The 19,739-nt window shown below is 38.8% G+C and overlaps 2 protein-coding genes across 4 annotated transcripts in view; one reads left to right on the top strand and one right to left on the bottom strand.

Annotated features, from left to right (window-relative positions):
* Positions 1-17,092, bottom strand: part of HADHA (hydroxyacyl-CoA dehydrogenase trifunctional multienzyme complex subunit alpha) — a 46,867-nt gene extending 29,775 nt beyond the window's left edge. Inside the window, exons 1-7 of the mRNA XM_004418265.3 lie at positions 16,829-17,092; positions 10,198-10,239; positions 10,034-10,104; positions 8,329-8,462; positions 6,212-6,350; positions 4,773-4,892; positions 3,677-3,779 (exon numbers count right to left, since the gene is read on the bottom strand). Of these exons, the coding sequence (XP_004418322.1) occupies positions 3,677-3,779; positions 4,773-4,892; positions 6,212-6,350; positions 8,329-8,462; positions 10,034-10,104; positions 10,198-10,239; positions 16,829-16,895 (676 nt within the window). The 5' untranslated portion in view covers positions 16,896-17,092. The remainder of the gene's footprint in view (positions 1-3,676; positions 3,780-4,772; positions 4,893-6,211; positions 6,351-8,328; positions 8,463-10,033; positions 10,105-10,197; positions 10,240-16,828) is intronic.
* A 99-nt stretch (positions 17,093-17,191) lies between these two features.
* HADHB (hydroxyacyl-CoA dehydrogenase trifunctional multienzyme complex subunit beta) overlaps positions 17,192-19,739 on the top strand; it is a 32,543-nt gene continuing 29,995 nt past the window's right edge. The window contains exon 1 of one of the 3 annotated variants that reach the window (XM_004418263.3): positions 17,192-17,300. Coding sequence is in view for 1 of the 3 variants with exons in the window: in XM_087437036.1 (XP_087293162.1) it covers positions 17,930-18,002 (73 nt within the window). In the remaining 2 variants the exon portion in view is untranslated. Of the gene's footprint in view, positions 17,301-17,904; positions 18,003-18,323; positions 18,466-19,739 lie in introns of those variants that run through there. The other 2 variants (XM_087437036.1, XM_087437038.1) reach the window with 2 other exon arrangements.

Raw genomic sequence — 19,739 nt, 5'->3', positions numbered from 1 at the left:
CATTACAGAGTATAAAGGTATTAAAAGAATAATAATGAAGTATTATGAACACCTTTATTGCAATAAATTTGGGAAGTTAAATGAAATGGACAAAATCTTTGAGAAACAAACTACTATAGCTCACTCAAGAAATGGAGAACCCGAAGAGCTCTAGATCTATTAAGGAAACTGAATTCACATGTAAAAACCTTCCCAACAAAGAAAACTCCAAGTCCGTAAGACTTCACTGGTTAATTCTATCAAGTATTTAAGGGAGAAATAATATCAATTCTACACAAAATCTTCCAAAAAATAAAAGGGGAGGGAATATTTTCCAACTCATTTTATGAACCCAGCATTACCTTGATACCAACACCAGGCAAAAACATCACAAGAAAAGAAAATTATCCCTGAGACTATAATCTCTCATGACCAGACATAAAAAATCCTTTACAAAATTTTAGCTGATCCAGCCAGCAATTTATAAAAAGTATAATACAGCATGACCAAGCGGAGTTTGTTCCAGGCATGCAAGCCTGGTTCAATTGTCAAAAATCAGTGTAACTGACATTACTAATAGACTAAAAAAGACGATACTACACAATCATCTTATTAGATGCAGAAAAAGCATTTGACAAAATTCAGCCTCTATTCTCAGCAAACTATAAATAAAAGGGAATGTCCACAATCTGATAAAGGGCATATATGAAAACCTACAGTAACATCATATACCCGACAGCATCAGGGTGAATGCTTTTCCCCTAAGACTAGAACAAGTTAACAATATCCGCTCTCACCACTTCTATCCAATACTGTACTAAAGATCTTAGCCACCGCAGTAATTCAAGAAGAAGAAATAAATGCCACCAGATGGGAAAAGAAGCCAGAATGTCTGTATCTGTAGACAACATGATTATTTACATAGAAAATCCTTAGGAATCTACAGAAAAAGCTACTAGAACTAATAAATCAATTTAGCAAAATCACAGAATACAAGGTCCATATATAAAAATCAATTGTATTTATACGAATTAGTAATTAATAATGAGAAATTAAAGTAAAAAAGGTAACGATGGCCTAAAAGTATGAAATCCTTAGGTATAAATTTAACAAAATGTGTGCAAGATATATTCAATGAAAAGCATAAAATACTACTGAGAGAAATTAAAGATGACCTAAATAAACAGAGAGTTATACCATGTTCATGATGAAAAGATTCAGTATTTTAAAGATGTCAATTCTCCCCCAATTGATACATTGATTCAATGCAATTCCAATCAAAATCCTAGCAGGTATTTTTGTAGACATGGATGAGATGATTATAAAATTTATATGTAAATGCAAAGAAACTAGTAAAGGCAAAATAATTTTGAAAGCAGAGAACCAAGCTGGAGGGGGTCACACTACCTGTTTTCAGGATTTACTACAAAAACACAATAATCAAGATGGTGTGATAATGGCTTAAGTAAAGACATATAGATAATTAGAAATAGGAAATCCAGAGCCAGAGGCAGACCCAAACATATGGGGTCAACTGATTTTTGACCAAGGTGTCAAGGTAGTTCAATGGGAAAAGAAGAGTCTTCCCAACAAATTGCACCAGGACATTTGGATATTCATAAGCAAAACACAGACTCAATCTTTACCTCACACCATATACAAAAGTTAACTTGAAATGGATCACAGACCAAAATGTAACAGCTAAACAACAAAACTTCCAGAAGAAAACAGGAGAAAATCTTTGTGATCTTATTAGGGAAAGATTTCTTAGATACAATACCAACAGCATGATACATAAAAGAGGACCTTGATACACTGGACTTCATCAAAATTAAGAACTTCTACTCTTAGGGCCGGCCCCTTGGCTTAGCGGTTGGGTGCGTGCGCTCCGCTGCTGGTGGCCTGGGTTCGGATCCTGGGCGCGCACTGACGCACCGCTTCTCCAGCCATGCTGAGGCCGTGTCCCACATACAGCAACTAGAAGGATGTGCAGCTATGACATACAACTATCTACTGGGGCTTTGGGGGGAAAAAATAAAAAAATAAATAAAATCTAAAAAAAAAAAAAGAATTTCTGCTCTTAGATAATGAAAAGACAAGCCACAGACAGGGAGAAAATATTTGCAAGTCACAAATCTCATAAAGGACTTGTATCCTGATATATAAAGAACTCTGAAAACTCAATAATAAGAAAAACAACTCAATCGAACAAAATGGGCAAAACATTTGAACAGACACTTCACCAGAAGATATACAGAAGGCAAATAAACACATGAAAGAAACTCAATACTTTTGGTCATTAGAGAAATACAAGTTAAAACCACAATGAGATATTATTATATTCCTATTAGAACGTCTAAAATTAAAAAGACTGACCATGCAAAGTGGTTGGTAACTGGAACTCTCATATATTGCTGGTAGGAATGCAAAACGATATAATCACTTTGGGAAAATAGTTTGACAGTTTCTTAAAAGCTAAACAGGGGCTGGCCCTGTGGCTTAGCGGTTAAGTGCGCACGCTCCGCTATTGGCGGCCCAGGTTCAGATCCCGGGCGCGCACTGACGCACCACTTGTCCAGCCATGCTGAGGCGGCCTCCCACATACAGCAACTAGAAGGATGTGCAACTGAACTGTGACATACAACTATCTACTGGGGCTTTGGGGAGAAAAAGGGAGAACCAAAAAAAGGAGGAAGATTGGCAATAGATGTTAGCTCAGGGCCGGTCTTCCTCAGCAAAAAGAAGAGGATTGGCATGGATGTTAGCTCAGGGCTGATCTTCCTCAAAAAACAAAAAACAAAAAACAAAAAAAACCTAAACATACATCTATCATACGGTCCAGCCAATCTACTCTTTGGTATTTGTCCAATAGAAATAAAATATATGTCCACATAAAGACTTGTGGGTGAATGTTCATTGCAGCTTTATTCAGAACAGCCCCAGAAACAACTCAAATGTCCATCATTCAGTGAATGGATAAACAAATTATGGGATATCTAAACAAAGGAATAACACTTGGCAATAAGAAGGAACAAACCGCTTATATATGCAACAACACGAATGAATCTCAAAAGCATTATGGTAAATGAAAGACACAAAAAGCTACATACTAGAAATGTTCTATTGTATGATTGTGGTGGTGTTTACACAGCTATATACATTCATTAAAACTCAAATTGTAAATTAAACATTGGTAAATTTATTATTATGTAAATAACATTTCAATAATACTGATTTTTAAGAAATGCAAGATGGTGATGAACACACAATCTGGAATGGTGGTTTCCTTGGGTGAGGGGAGGCAAAGAAATTGTACAGGGGGAAGTAGCACATTAGTAGATGTCGATTATTGTTAATATTCTCAGATTGGTTGTTTCATACATGTTTATTATATTATCAAAAGATACCAAACACTGAAGGAGGGTTACCATGGATAATGATACAGGTAATTTAAGAACTAAAAATAATGACTTAATTCAATTCTGTGCTCCTGATGTCCAAATTATAAAGTAAAATAGAAACTGGCGTGATATTGAAAATGATTTAGTATTAGCTACGCTTAGAAAACTTCATTCTTCAGAATGATGACTCATTTCTTAGGAGTTTGAGTTTCACTCTAACCAATATTCAGTATATTAACTCTTTAAGAAAACAAATAACTTCATAAGGCCCAACTCTGAGGCATGGTAACACTTACCAAGGGGTTCCACCAATTGGTCAACCAGTCCCATTTTCTTTGCTCTGTCCACACGAATGTTTCTACCAGTCAGCATCATGTCAAAAGCAGCAGGCACTCCCACCTAACGTGCAGGCAAGGATCAGAGTATAGGAGAAAAAAATATCAGAGTGATAATTACAGTTTACAAATTATTCAACTGAGCAAAATAAATATTAAAATGAGAGAAGTCAAACCAGATTTTTATGCTATTTATCAAACAGTTAAATTTTACAGACTAATACACATTTAGGTAACTTTTGAGATTAGAAACCTCCAGCTGAAACAAAAATGTCTTTATATCTCTTCTTTTATTTCAATATGTAGGATTTGTGTCTTATGGCTTACAGTAACCTTCAAATACCAACTATAACAAAACAAAACAAACTCAGCAATATTTTCTATACACATATAAGGCTTATTCATTCTTTCAATAAATCCTCTTGACAATTTTACACCATTAATCTTCCTATTTTTCTGTGCCCAGACTATATCAACTTCCTCCAAAGAATATTTCTGCTGAGCCTTGTTTTCACTGAGGAATCTATAGTGCCAGAAGCTATGAAGTTCAGTTGGCTGTCAAATCTGATATTCAGATTGCTCTGCAGCCTCCAGGTCTGACTGGCCTTCCCTCTCCTTAACAATTCAAAAGCCTGATAGGCCTCTTTTGGCTCTACAGAATACAGCAATGAGATCGTCCAAATCAGGCAAAAGGTCTGCTTCATATTTATCATGAAATATGACCCATGGATTTGAAAAACTGTTAAGATGGTACTGTGCAGAGAAGGAACAATTAAACTACACGCTCCAGAAAGGGGGAAGACGTATATCTTATTTATCTTTATTCTTCATCAGGAACTAACAAAAGACCTTGATTAGTAATTTTGATTAAGGAATTGAAAAAATAAACAAATACCAGGAATAAAAATTTGTTATTGTTCCTATATACTCACATTTTATTTGGTTTCTCAATTCTACAATGAATACCCATATTATGCCTTTTGTACACGAGGAAATAGATCTAAAGGGGCGTATAGGTACTGAGGTTCTAAAGTTCACAATGGGGTCTTCAACTCACCATTTTGGGCAGCTTTTGTGTGCCTCCTGCTCCTGGTAAGATCCCCAGCAAAACTTCAGGGAAACCTAATACTGTTTTTTTATCTTTTGTTGCTATTCTGTATTGGCATGAAATGGCAAGCTTCGAACAAATGAAAGAAAATTAGAATGTTAGAAACTGGAACTATAACATCTTAGGATCCGTGAGGGTCTAAAGATTACTTATGAAGTGGGAATGTGCCCACAGAATAAACTGAAATTCCTTAGGCTGGCACTTGATGCTTTCCACAATTTACCTTTCCAATCTTATTTCATACTTTCCCACTAACTTAAGAACCTCTTTTTGGGTTGCAGATCTCCTTAAAAATCTGCTGAAAGCTATGGAAGCTCTCAATAGAAAAACGCACACACAATTGTATATGCACTCCAGGTTAAGAAGCCCTGTACCCTACAGAGCCTCTCCTTTTCTTTTTTTTGGTGAGGAAGATCAGCCCTGAGCTAACATCCATGCCAACCCTCCTCTTTTTGCTGAGGAAGACCGGCCCTGAGCTAACATCTATTGCCAATCCTCCTCCTTTTTTTCCCTTTTTCTCCCCAAAGCCCCAGTAGATAGTTGTATGTCATAGCTGCACATCCTTCTAGTTGCTGTATGTGGGATGCCGCCTCAGCATGGCCGGACAAGCGGTGCATCTGTGTGCGCCTGGGATCTGAACCCTGGGCCGCCAGTAGCAGAGCGCACGCACTTAACCGTTAAGCCATGGGGCAGGCCCCCAGAAGCTCTCCTTTTCAATCAAGCAGGCCTACCTATGGTGTCCTATTAGGCTTTGCTTAGCCTTGTCTTTGGTCACACCATACCATCTGTGGAATGCTTCTTTCCCCACTATTTTCTGGTGAATCGAATTCTGCCCATCTTTTAGGACCAGGCACAGATTTCCTTAATTAATATATGTGAAAGTGTCTAGCATAGAGCCCAGCATATGATAAATTTATTTATCAATAAATGTTATTTTCTTTCACCCTCCTTCTCTCCTACATGCTCCAGTCTAGTAAGCATCTCTTTTCTCAAATCTTATATTATTTACCATCTTAACTACTCACAAAGCACTTAAACCTATTATTATGCATTGTATGTTTCAACTAGACTTAAGTAGCTCAAGAGCATGGATCACACTTCTGAGTCTTTGCCCTGCAAACCTGAACCAGGTTTTTAGAATTGAAAGGGACCTTAGAGAGCTGGTTCAAATCTTCTCAATTTATAAATGAAAACATTACACTTTAGTTCACTGGCTCTGTGCCATGAGAATAAGGATTAAAACCTATCCACAAGTCTGACAAGTAAAAAGAAAGCTGATTCTTCTCCAAGCACTTTTCTCAGGCAAAACAGTAGCCTAAAGGCTTACAGCTGATGAATCCCACACATGAGCTGAGCAGGGTCTCAATGACTTTGGAATCAATCTATACCTCAAGTCCTCCTCCTAAGCAGGATCCACTGATGGCAGCTACAATAGGCTTTGTGGACTTCTCAAGTTTCTCAAATAGTCTCTGTCCTTCCTGTGATATTTGCATTAACTCTTGGTCGGTCTTGCAAGCAGCTAACATGCTGCAGTAAACATGAAAGAGAGAAGGAAAAAACTACAGATGAAACTATAGCCTACTTTGTTCAGTACCTCATCTACTATGCATCCTGATCCTGTCAAATATCAATATTTGGTAGTCAATCTTCAAATACTCTGAAGTTTAAGGATGGTTTTGCCTCAGATAGTACTATTAGCAGTAACATCATCTATCAGGAATGTTAAATTTCTGGATTCAGAGAACATGAAACAAAACATGTTGCATAATTTATTTTTGCTTCTATAACAAATCATTAGATTACAAAGCTCTGAGAAATGAGAAAATCATCTTCTGGTAAATATTTTCACTATTAGATTAAACATTTTCACTACGAGGTAGTTTTCAGATTAAACAGCAATCAAAATGACAGGGACAAAAAGGCTTTCAAGTGGTTTAGAGGGATCTAAAACCTTTAAATAGATCTCTAATGATTAAAAAAATCTGCTACAACAATGTTGTACTCAATGTCCTTGGATTTAAATTTCTTTCATTTGCTACTTTGTTTCTGAACACATGTAAGCTGTGGATTTTGTACTTTTGACCAAACATTAACTAGTTTTTCATCATTTTATATGCTGAGAGTTGCTCAACTAGCCTCAGGGAAGCTGCAAGTATTTTCCTACGGATATAGGTAGCTACTGCCAGGTATACTAGCATCTCACTAGGCTGAAATAACTGACCTAGAAGAAAAAGCACTTGATACAGATAATTTTGCTTTTTTTAAAAAAATAAACATTGAATAAATATGATGTTTATAAATTTCTAATTACTATACATAAACAAAAAAGGGTACACAATGTGGAGCAAGGTTTAAAAATATACAAACACCTTAAGTACAAATTACTAAGCCTATAATGCTGGCTATCCTGCCTAAAGTAGAAAGAATAATATAACAAATACCCATATTTTGAGAGCATTAACAACTGCTAACATTTTAACCAATTAAACTAACACTAAGATATCATTTCTCCTCCTTATATATGCTTTAAAGAATTATAAACAAGTTATATATGCATATATCCTACCATTTAAAAAAAAGAAAGAAAATATTAGCTGCATCAGTAAAGTTCCCTTTGACAATCTCCTCAAGTCCTACCAGCCACTTCACTTACCCTGAAACAACCATTTTCATGTTTGTAGTGTATCCTTCCAGACCAACTACATATTTGTATCCATAAATAATATAAAGAAATATTTCATGGATGGTTTAAAAATGTTTACATAAACTATATACTAGACAAAACATTCTGCAACTTGCTTTTTTCCTTAAAATTAACATTGTTTTTGAGCTTTAACATTATGTGGTAGATCTAGTTAATTCCTTTGAACTGTTTTGTAATATTCTATCATGTGACTGTTCCACATTTTACTTATCCATTTCCCTACTGACTGACATTTAGCTTGTTCAAATTCTTCATTATTTTAAATTACACAGGGATGAACATCTTTATACATGGGTCCTTAAAAACAAAGGATGGGATTTCTCTGGCATATATACCTAGAAGAGGTATCACTGGATTATATGATACACGCATTTTCAATTTTGCAAAATGCTGCCAAACGGCTTTCCAAAGTGGCTGTACCAGTTGGTATTCCCACTAGTAATATATTAATTTTCTCATTTCCCTTGCTAACATGATATTTTCAAACTTTTAAATGTTTTCTGGTCTGATGGGTAACAAAAACGGCATCTCATTATTTTATAGTATTTTTTTATTCTGCTCAAATATTCCTCATTGAACTGCTTTCGACTTCTTTAAGGAAAGGCTATATTTAGTCTTACACATGGTTTGAGCAACAAGCCCCTCTTTTTTATCAACTTTATTATACTCATGAAAATAGCTTAAAAAAAAAAAACTTGCACAGAATTTACTTCTACCTTCTTTCAAAAGGAAGAATGATTTGGCCTGAGAAACATATTATTAGCCAAGATAAAAGGTGACTTCAAATTTCCTAAAACTTACTTGATATCAGCACCTGCAATAAAGCAGCCTGGCTTGGATGAGATAAGGATGGCACTTCTGATTTGATCACTAGCCCAGATTTCATTCATTACTTCTGTGAACTCGGATTGCAGTTCTTTATTCAGTGTATTTACCTGCCAAAGAGAAATACATATAAATCTAAGAGTTTAAATTCTAAGTACTAGATGTGCAAATCACCAGCAAATGCTATTTTGATTGTAGGAAATATGTTTATTCAGCAGAAATATACTGTTAGAAGCAAGAAAGAGAGACAGGAGGAAAAAAAATAAAAAACCCAGTAGTTTTCTACTCAGGTAGCTTTGGCTAACTATAAGCATCATTCCCTTTAAAAATAGGTTTACTCAAAGGAGGAACTCAGGGTCACATTCCTAAGAGTTTGAATCATATGCAGGCTATAATAAGTCTACAAAGATTTATTGGTATGGAAAAAATTTGTATAATGTTAAGGAAAAAAAGGAATCAAAATTAGACACATACTATGATCTTAATTTTGTAAATATTTTTGCTGAAACTGGATGAAATGTTATCCAGTTTATCTGATAATAATTAACATGATTATCTTTGGGGCTGCAGTGTGAATGAGTGTTATTTTCTTCATTATAGTTTTAAAATTTCCTACCATAGGCATGTGTTATTTTTGTGTTCAGGAAAAATACTCAACTTGGAGAATTCTAAAAAAATATCTTAAGTTTGAGTCAGTGGGTGCCAAGATTTACTCTAGTGAGGGGGACTGGCTCTTATTTTCCTGAATTTGTGATAGTTGTTAACTGCTTCCATCTAGGTCCTCCTATTTCATCTAGGCCTCTGTTAATAAGATTTCTGGAATATGAAACCTTTATACCAATAAATAAATAAAACTCTTCTTGGCAAAAGACTGCATTAATGCTGCATGCTTTACTGAAGTTGCCAAAAACAAATGAAACTCCACTTTGAATAGAACTTGACTTCTAACACGTGAACCGCACCAAATCATTTAGGTCCCTCAGGAAGCTTACCAACCACATTTAACCCAGCCAACTTCCTATGAATAATGACTTATGTCAGGCAGGCAATGAAGAAAGCAGATTTCATAACCTCACAGTTGAGATGGGTAGGTGACTTTTGAATCTTTTAAACAAAGTTTGTACTTTGGTTCTCATCTAATAAGTCATCTCATCATCCTACACTGTAACAGAAGACTAGTTTTATTAATCCTTCATGTTAATCTGACACTTACGGTCAACTAGAAGGAATTCTTAAACAGGAACCTCTGCTTCAGAAAACTGCATTGCAGGGGCCAGCCCCGTGGCGTAGCGCTTAAGCGCGCGCTCTGCTGCTGGCGGCCCGGGGTGTGGATCCCCAGCACGCACCGACGCACCGCTTGTCAGGCCATGCGGTGGCGGCATCCGACATAAAGTGGAGGAAGATAGGCACGGATGTTAGCTCAAGGCCAGTCTTCCTCAGCAAAAAGAGGAGGATTGGCATGGATGTTAGCTCAGGGCTGATCTTCCTCACAAAAATAAAAAAAAGAAAGAAAACTGCATTCCTTAGGCAATTTGTCAAACTCTCATAACTAATTTAACTATCAAAACTATAAGTTTTGATAAGATTACTGCCAGATTGGTGGATTTATTTCTTTCCCATTCAGGACTGGATTCCTGAATGTAGTTTGTAGAAATAAACTGCAGCAAGTTAAATTAGGTACCTTTGAATTGGGTGAGTTAATTCGAACAACTGCCACATCCCCTTTGACTCCATAGTTAACATGGGTTCTGGCTAAAAAGAGAAGGAAAATTTATTTGTAAACATGTTTATTGCTAAATAAATCTAAAAAGCAATGTAAGCATATCGATGAGAAATTAAACTTACTCAGCAAAGCAGAGGACCCTGTAAAGGTGCGGCAAATATAACCTGTAAGAAAAAAGTATTCTGAAATTAATTATTTTACCAAACAGAATTTCTGTAGTACCTGTTATATATAGATATCAAAGCTGGAATTTGTAACAACAACAAAACAAAACTAGAACAATGTGTTCTAGGCCATTATTATGACCACTACCATATCTTTTTCATTTCAATTATCAGGTCATATGAATATTTGGATACTGAATGTGGTAGGTAGAAGAATGGCCCCTCAAAGATATCCACATCCCCAGAAAACTGTGAACATGTTAGGTTATATGGCAAAGGGGAATTAAAGTTGCAAATGGAATTATGGCTGCTAATTAGTTGACCTTAATATAGGGAGAGTATCCTGGCTTATCCAAGTGGGCCCAATATAATCACAGAGGGGAAGAGAGAGGCAAAGAGAACCAGAGAAACGGCAGCATGAGAAGGACTGAGCCCCATCTTGCTGGCTTTGAAGAAGTTAAGGGATGCAGGCAGCCTCCAGAAACTAGAAAAAGCAAGGAAATAGATTCTCCCTTACAGCATCCAGAACGAACACAGCCTGCGAACACCTTTGATTTTAGCCCAGTGAGGCTCATTTCTGACATCCATAACTGTAAGATAATAAATTTGTATTGTTTCAGACACTAAGTTTGTAGAACTTTGTTACTGCAGCGATAGGAAACGAATACACTAAGAAATAAGTATAAGTAATCTATAAAGCAATCCATTATGTCAGTTCCTAAGGTGTATCTCAACCATGTTCTCTAGCCCCATCCTCTTGCATTTTTATGGAGAGATGGACTTCCCAGTGTTATCAAAAGTAAAATCAAGAGGCACTAGTGGCTATTATAAATCAAACAGTCCATGTCACACTTTGCTATTTTAAGAATTTCTAATTGAAAAAGTCTATATTGCACTCAACAACAACACTCCTACTCCATGGATAACAAAGACCAGCTATTCTCCTCCTCCTTTCCTGATCACTTCACTACTTGAGGCTCTCCAGCATAATGATGACGAGATGATCTTTGGAGCACAAGTCACCACAAGTCCCAACAGAATCCAAGCTGGACTCTGGGTAGGAGGTAAGGAACATGGGGGAATTCTAGGCAAAAATTCCAAGTTTGTTCTGGGCATTACTCTACCTCTTTTCTAGCATTAAAGGCTCACCTCTGCCCTGTTCTCAACCAAACATCTTACTCTAGATAGTAACCAAGTTGTTCTGGAGGCTAGCACAGGGTCAACATCCCTTAATTACAACTTCTAATCTTCTTTAAAAACACCCTGCTCTTTCTTCCTTTGTCTTTCATAGTCATAGTTCACCTCAAAACATATCTCCTATGCACCTCTTTAACTCCTTACTCCTTCTCCCTACCCACATCTGCCAAATCTTGTCCATAATCTCTTAGGAAAAAGTTTTCTCTTTCTTTGTTTCTAAAAATAAAAACAAATCATTCCTTAATAATTGATAACTGTAATAGCAGTACACATGAAACACCTGTACCCAGGAAAAGGCATAAGTTTTAAAGTAATATCAAATATAATAAAGAACTAGTGCTTTAATAATATCCAGTGATTCCTTCAAGTATTTCCTCTAATTATACTAGCTTTCCCTAAGTATTAGTTATTTAGTTCTTAATTACTGGTATTAAAACTTTTTTATTTCTACTTTTCATTGAAATATACTGTATTTGGGCTACATTAGGGGCTATATGGTCTTGGAATCTGCAAACGTAATTTAGGAGAGTGTGGAGTGCCTATCTAATTTAGGAGTGCTATTATTTAAAAAAAAAAAAGTTAAAATCCTTAGCAACCTCTTAGGGGCTAAAACTTTCCACTAGCCTGTGATCACCTGTCTCTCTCTGTGCCTACTCTCTTTCTAAATCCCCTACCCTCATCTGGTTCAGAATTTGAAGGATGTCAAACAAGAGTCTAAGACTTTGCCTTAGCATGCAATGATAATCAAGGACAATGGACAATAAAATCAAACGATTTTGGCCATTTTATGTCATGGTGGTATTCTAAACACAATTTTAAACATAAACTCTACCAAAAACATTTCTACATGATTTAAAAACAAACCTTAGAATCATACCCAGTTCCAAGGTGAGAATGACCTATATTTGACCAGGAGGCAGGGACCCATCTGGAGTGGGGAACTATTACATATGGCGAAAGCAGAACCAACAGACTATTCAACACATCCAACTGGACTGGGATTCCCATTGCAGTACTGAGAAATGATTCCAGAACTATGTTGGGCATTAGAATCAGTTGGGGAGGCTCAAATATACTCACAAATTCCTGGGCAACAGAGAACTTAGAAACACAGAATCAGAATTTAAGAGAGCTGAGCCTCAGAATCTGTATTTTTTAAAAAGGTAACTGAAGTAGACAGCAAACTAATGGGCATGTGGGAACCACTAATTTGGAGAACCCAGTGATGATGCAGTGGATTTGGAGAGGACCATCAATAGTAGCCAATGCTCTTGCTTCCTCTATCTTTCTCTCTACCCCACAGTTCTTTCAGGGAGGGGAAAAGAGGCACAGAAAATAGCAGCTTTATACTGGCAAAGCAACATATTATTTAAAAAAAGAAAGAAAACTGTGTAGATGGCACTAGAACCAGACTGAGGTGATGTCTGGTTCTGTACCCATTTTTTCTTTAAGCAATCCAACTCAGCCCACTTAGTGCAAAGACAAAGGACCTGAGAGTCAAAAGACTTGGGTTCAACCATCAAGTTTATAGTTTACTAGCGGCATGACAATGCACAAGTCTCTTAGTGCATTTCAGTGTCCTTATAAAGGCAGAAATAAAAGTGATGTAATGATTACATATAAAAGTACCTGTAAGTCAAAGTGCCACACCAAAATAAACTAAGATAGGAGAAGCCAGCCATCTCCTCAATCCCCAGTGCCTCTATTTCACTAACAATATACTTCCCTTTGCTCTTCCATCATTTGAAATCTTTATCATTTGTATTTCACCCTCTTCTTTCTTTATATTTGTATCATGGTTCCAACCTTTCGCAAAGCTTTATCTTGAGATTCCATCTACAATGATGTTTCTCTTCCCTGCCCAGATTTTGATCTTTATCATCTACTGTTTTGTTCTCTAATCACTGCATCTGTAGCAGGTATTTCCCCCAACTAAACTGTAATCTCTTCTAACATCACCTCACAGTCATTCATTCAGCAAAAAAAATTTATTGTGGCCTACCTATGTGCCATACACTGTTCTAGGCACTTGGAGTGAATGAAAAGACAAAAATCCCTGTTGTTGTGGAGCTTACATTCTATGGCAGCAGGGGATATGATATCTGGGAAGAATATATACTCAGTAGAGATAAATGAAGAGGTGAAAATAGGCCTGGCATAAAAAGAAGTTGGCCTGTAAAGTAGAAATTCCAGTGGGAGGAGAGCCAGGGAATAGGCAATTCTAGCTAGAACAGGGTAAAGTGGATTAGAGTGGCAATGGACTGATTGGGAATGCAGGGTGGGAGGTATGGGGTGGAAATACACACAAACACCAAGAAACATAAACATGTAAATAAGCATGTTAGAAGATAAGTGCCTAATCAAAAAAAAAAAAAAAAAAAGAACAGGTTGGGGGGTGTGGGCATGTGCTGGAACTTTAAAGACCAAATATTTGAGGGGTCGGCTTAGCGGTTACGCACGCGCGCCCCACTGCTGGCTGCCCGGGTTCGGATCCCAGGCACGCACTGCTTCTCTGGTCATGCTGAGGCCACGTCCCACATACAGCAACTAGAAGGATGTTCTAGTTAAGGATGTCTAGCTATGACATACAACTATCTACTGGGGCTTTGGGGGGGAAAAAAATAAATAAAATCTTTAAAAAAAAAAATAAAGACCAAATATTTGAGACAACAAGTTGGTGCTCATTAGCTTACAGTTCAAACCATTTTAAACTCTTATCCATTAACCTACCTTTACCACACACATACCCGTATACACATACAGAAAACCTCCTCTAACTCAAGAGAGACAAAAAACACAGAAAATCGGTAAATGTACAAACATATCTGGAAAAGAATTCCAAACCACAGTCAACTAAGTCAAGCTGGAGTACACCGAAGCTTTGCTTTTGGAAGCCAGCCTTACCCACTACCTAATCAGGAGGGCTTACGTCAGAGCAGCTGGGTGAACTTTAGCCTATATCTCCTGCGCTAGCAAGCGACAAAGAAACCTTTGCCCTACTTTTTAAAACATTTTAATAATTTAACTCAAGAAGATACCTATAAGACCTAAGAATTCACGGGCAGAGGGTTGGATTATGGTGACACAAATTTCAAATATGAAAATGTTACTTTGGTTGTAACAATCAACAACTTTTCTCAATATTCAACCCTGGGGGAAGGCACAGGATGAAGGAAGTGAGAGCCAATTTTAAATACACACCATCTACTAAGGTATTTGCCTCTAATTCATTTCCTGTGAAACTATTTTACCACTTACATAATTAGGAATTTGGATTTAGGGTAGGAGTGGGAATTAAATAAGATATTTTGGTCAAGATGTGATTTTCATTTGCCAGTCATATTCAGAATTACAGCACTTGTAGGGGAGAAATGGGTTAAAACTTCAAGAATTACAAATCAGTTTCAAGAAAATTTAATCATCCACTAGTAAATGTCAATCTCACTAAATGTTTGACAATGTCTTGGCACAGACTTTCAGTGTAAAGGACCAATCTGTTGAGTCTAAATGGCAAGCCAGGTGTGCAAGTAATTTTAAATTCACTTTCTAGATGTTTTTTCAAAATTTATAAATTGCTGTTAAAAGGGGCAATAACCATAATAAGCCATATTTTCTTATTGCTAAAAACACAATGCAAAATATATATACATTTATATGTGTGTATATATATTTCTATACAAGAAATATAGAAAAACTAAGCTTGTAACTTTTTATTACACATGTAGAATATAAAAATTACTTTAAAAAACCTGCTTTCCACCTAAATAACTCCTTAAAAGCTCACAAGATGGTATTATTCCCCATTTCACAAATGAGAAAATAGACACAGAAATTGCCCAAGGTCACCAGAGGGTAAAAGGCAGAGCCAGATTCAAACCCAGAAGTAACTACAAATTTAATGCTTTTAGTTGCTCTGTCATGCTATTTCTCATGTCAAAGAAAATCCATAGTCTCAATCATTCATTTTACAGATGACGAAAATAAAGCCCAGTTAGATTAAGGTATTTGTCCAAAGTCACACAGCTAATTAGTGACTAGAAACCACATGATCTGACTACAGGTCAGTGTTACACCAGTTGCTAATCCATGAGAAGTACCTTAAAACCAATACAGAGGCAAGTTCAAAAATATACATTTGATTTTTTAAAAGCGTTAAACCAAAAATGTGGAAAATAGGAAACAAAACAAAACAAAACTGTAAGGTAACGTGACCAAATGCTAACAGAAGGTATGTGAGTAGTAAAGAAAATGGGTGATTCTTTCTTCTTAAGCCCTCCTCCCAATCTTTACAACATTTCGATTTTTGTAATACGACTGGTACACACACACACACACAGCAGTCCTGTGGAGACTAAAATCAGCGGTCGAAATAAGAAAGCAGAAAAAGACTCAATCAGCCAAAATTAATCCCTTACAGTAAAGGGAGACTCCAGTTAACTATCTAAAAACAGCATCCTTACCCCAGTGGTTCAGGAGCAAGAAGGCATATTACAAATTAAATTTCTAATTAAATAACCGCTATTAAGTACAACATGCAATAAAAAGTTAGTCACATGTCACCTTACAGATTTGAGACGGGAAGAAAATGCTTGATTTTCCACAATCACCCACTTTAACCCTTTCACTGCCAGTTCGAAGAGAAAAAGAATACTGCTAATGCAAGCCAACTGGGTATCGTCAGAAACAGGATTAGAAATAGTTCTTTAAAAAATTATCTAACATTTTATTGCTTAAGATACAGGTGTTTGCGTATTTTTAAAAACGTTTCTTCTAGCAAGTTGCAGGACTTCCCCTTGAAATTCAACATATGATACATTCACACTGGGATTATTGGAATTCCAAGAGTTGAGCTTCCTACCGAAATGTGGTAATAGGTACAAAAATGGTTTTGAGGGAAAGGAGCAGCGAGTGGCCGTCATTTGCAAGGCTGGTTAGTTCCATCCAAGCAACTTTTAAGACAGCTTTTGTTACGGGCAAGGTGCTGTGGAGCCACAAAGTTGTGACAGACTGGACTATCCCAGTCCTCCTAGCACTCCCAATCTAGTGCAGAGAAGTCCAAGGCCATCATTCAAGAAAATACGAGGGACGTGAGCCCAGAAGTGCGACGGGGAGACCTGCGGAAAATACCAGATCGGTTGTACAGGACTCAGACACGTTAGGGGTTATGGAGCTGAAACCGCTGCAAGACTCGGAGTCATGAGAGAGAAAGTATCAGTCCTCGTGCAAGGACACAGACGACAGGGTCCCAGGGCAGCATCCCTCCCCGCCATCCAGGGCTGGGCCCGGGCAGGGGCGGTGAGGCGGCAGCGAGGGGGAGACGCGGCTCCGGGACTGCCCCAGTCTCCGCTGGAGTTCTGCTCGGGGCGCCGGAGCGCCCTCAGCCAGGCCTCACCTGGGCAGCGGAGCGTCCTGGAGCCGGTGAAGCGGCTGAGACTGCCAATTGCCCGGGAGGCCACCATCTCGAGCTGAAGACGACGAAAGTTGACAGTGCTTCAAGCGGCGGTGGCCGAGCGGCGCACTTTTTTCTTCCTGCGGCCTGTCGTTTGCCAGGCGCCCGATGTCCTGCCTGACTAAAACCGCGATGCCAAGTTGCCGCCGGCGCCTTAACTCTGCCTTTCGCTTCCGGTAATGGGGAGGAAAGAACTCTTTCTCCGCTGGAAGGAAGGAAGCCCATCGAGGAGGGGGCCGAGTGCCGAGTTTTCCAGTCAGGCGGCCGGCGGGCAGCCCGCGAGGCCGGAAAAGCCCGCCGAGTGCGCGGAAGGGCGTCAGGGGTCCTTTCTAGCAGGACCCGCCCCTTGTTTCTGCAGAGTGTTGGCACTTGGGTCCGAACGTTGCCAGCCGCGGGACCCTGAGCAGACGCGAAGGTGAGATGCTGCGTGCGCTCGACTTTCGGCCTGGCCGGTTACCCGCGGCGAGATCCGCACTTCCTTTCCCACCTGCTTCGCCAGTGCCCGCGGCCGCCTCCCCTGTCTAGGGGAGTCGAGTTCCAGGGAGCACAAGGAAGCTCCTCTGACAAGGTCTACAGTAGCAATGCAATTAGGGCAGTACCTTGAACTAGCGTTATGTCTATAGCTCCGAGCAGCCGTGTCACTTTTGTCTTGTAATTTATCACCGCAAGTTAAGGAGCTGTTGCCTGTGTGTGTGTCGGCTTAGAGCCCTGGGCTTTGTTGCGGTGTTTGTAACAACCTGTTTTGCCTGTAGCCGGGCCAGCTGCTGTAAAGATTGAGAACAGGCCCACCGGTTTACTGCATTCTTGCTACCAAAGGTGGGACTCGGTCATGGGACTTTCGGGACTCGAGTGTGGAAGGAGCTGAGACCTTCCTCTATCCTGCTTGGAGATCCAGTGTTCCAGAGAATTTTCTAGTCCAGGAGGAACTTGGCGATCATCTGGTCATTCATCCCCTTCACTTTATCGCTGAGGAAACTGAAGGCCGTGAATCAGAGTGAGAGATTTTACCCAGAGCCACAGGTGGTAGAAATAGGACTAGAGCCTATGTCTACTAACTTTTGGTCAAGAGCTCTGCATTGCATGATGGCTGTTTTTATGCTGGAAAGATGGGCTCGAGGTGATTGATTTCAAAAGGAAGTAACATTGAGGGCCCCCTGGGCACTTTCACACCATCTCGTTTAATCCTCAACGATCCCAACATTATTGTTATTTGCATTTTCTAGGTGAAGTTTGAGAGGCTCAGAGAGTTTATGTACATTTTCTGGTAGGTGGCAGAGCCAGGATTCGGACAGAAATCTGAGTCTCACTGCTCACTGCATTGACTCTTCAGCAAGAGAGGAAGCAAGAAGGGACAGGGGAAATGGCAGGGAAGTTGAGACTGAAATGAGGAGTATGGAAAGAAAGAAGAGAGGTTTTTGTTTAAAGCTCAAGTCACACAGTGAGTCCTCCATCACTGTGAGTGCTTTAAGCAGAAATTGGATGACTGTCGATCGTTTAATATGCAAAAAGGATTCTTGATGATCTCTGAAGGCCCTCCACCTCATAAGATTTTTACAATTCAAAGCTTGCCTCCTGCCCAGGTAATGCTCTGTTCTGCACCTAATTCCCTGTAGCACTTAGTATTTAGATCAAAGGTGGCCAAGTTTTTCTGTAAAGGGCCAGAGAGTAAATAACCTAGGCTTTGCAAGCCCAATTTGATCTCTGTCATAAATTCTTTGTTTTGCGCTACAACGCTTTTTTTTTTTTTTTTTTTGTGAGGAAGACCAGCCCTGAGCTAACATCTGATGCCAATCCTCCTCTTTTTTGCTGAGGAAGACTGGCCCTGGGCTAACATCTGCGCCCATCTTCCTCTACTTCATGTGGTACGCCGCCACAGCATGGCTTAACAAGCGGTGCGTCGGTACGTGCCTGGGATCTGAACCCGTGAACCCCGGGCCACCGCAGTGGAGCGCGTGCACCTAACCGCTTGCGCCACTGGGCCAGCCCCTCTACAACTCTGTAAAAATGTAAAAACTTTATTAACTAGAGGCCCGTGTGTTGTAGTTTGCCAGCCCCTGATTTAGATCACCCTTTTGGCTCTTGACTTTTTTGTTCCCTGTATTTCAACAAAATCATAAGCTCCATCAGGGCAAAAATGTTATGTTTCTTACTGTGGCTTACGTGGAGGGGAACTAAGTACATTTATCTCACCACTCACTAGAATTAATAGCAAACACCTGTATGACCTACTTTGTATCAGGCACTGTTCTAAGTTCTTATGTATATTAACGTAGTTATTCCTCACAACCACCCTATGAGGTAGGTACTGGAATTATGTACATCTTACAAATTCATCTTACAGATGAATTATCTATATCTTACTCCTAAAACAGAGAAAGGTTAAGTAACTTGCCAAAGGTCATACAGCTAGGGTGGAGCCAGGCTTTGGATTTAGACAGTCTGGCTTTAGAGTCTGCTTTTAACCATTACATTGTGTCTTAATGATGTAGTAATGAGCTGTTAGAGCCACTCCATCTTGCTTTCCTTACTTGCCTAGTCCCTTCTTCCTTTCCCATGCTCCCAGGTGCCTGCAACTTCTTTCATCTTCCCATAGTTCCACACCCTACTCAAGCCTGCCCTACCCTAGAGTTTCCTTACTCCCCAGATCCTTGAGTCAAAAATGTCTGTTTCCTAAAGCTTAGAGCAAATGGCAGTAAAGGTCAAGCTTCCCATAGGGTTGTTTGCTTAGTCCCTCTTTCTTTTGAAATTTCTCTCTACTTTTTATTAATTATTGAAGAAATATATATTCTATGTAATTTTTTTCTGGAAACTACAGAAAACTAAAGAAAATAAATACACCTAAAATTCCACCACC

The sequence above is a fragment of the Ceratotherium simum genome, chromosome 11, assembly GCF_057802395.1.
Source record: "Ceratotherium simum simum isolate JZ-2026a chromosome 11, ASM5780239v1, whole genome shotgun sequence".
In the NCBI taxonomy this organism is placed as follows: domain Eukaryota; kingdom Metazoa; phylum Chordata; class Mammalia; order Perissodactyla; family Rhinocerotidae; genus Ceratotherium; species Ceratotherium simum.
Note: the sequence above shows the minus strand (reverse complement) of the source record. Positions and strands in the feature narration are given on the sequence as shown.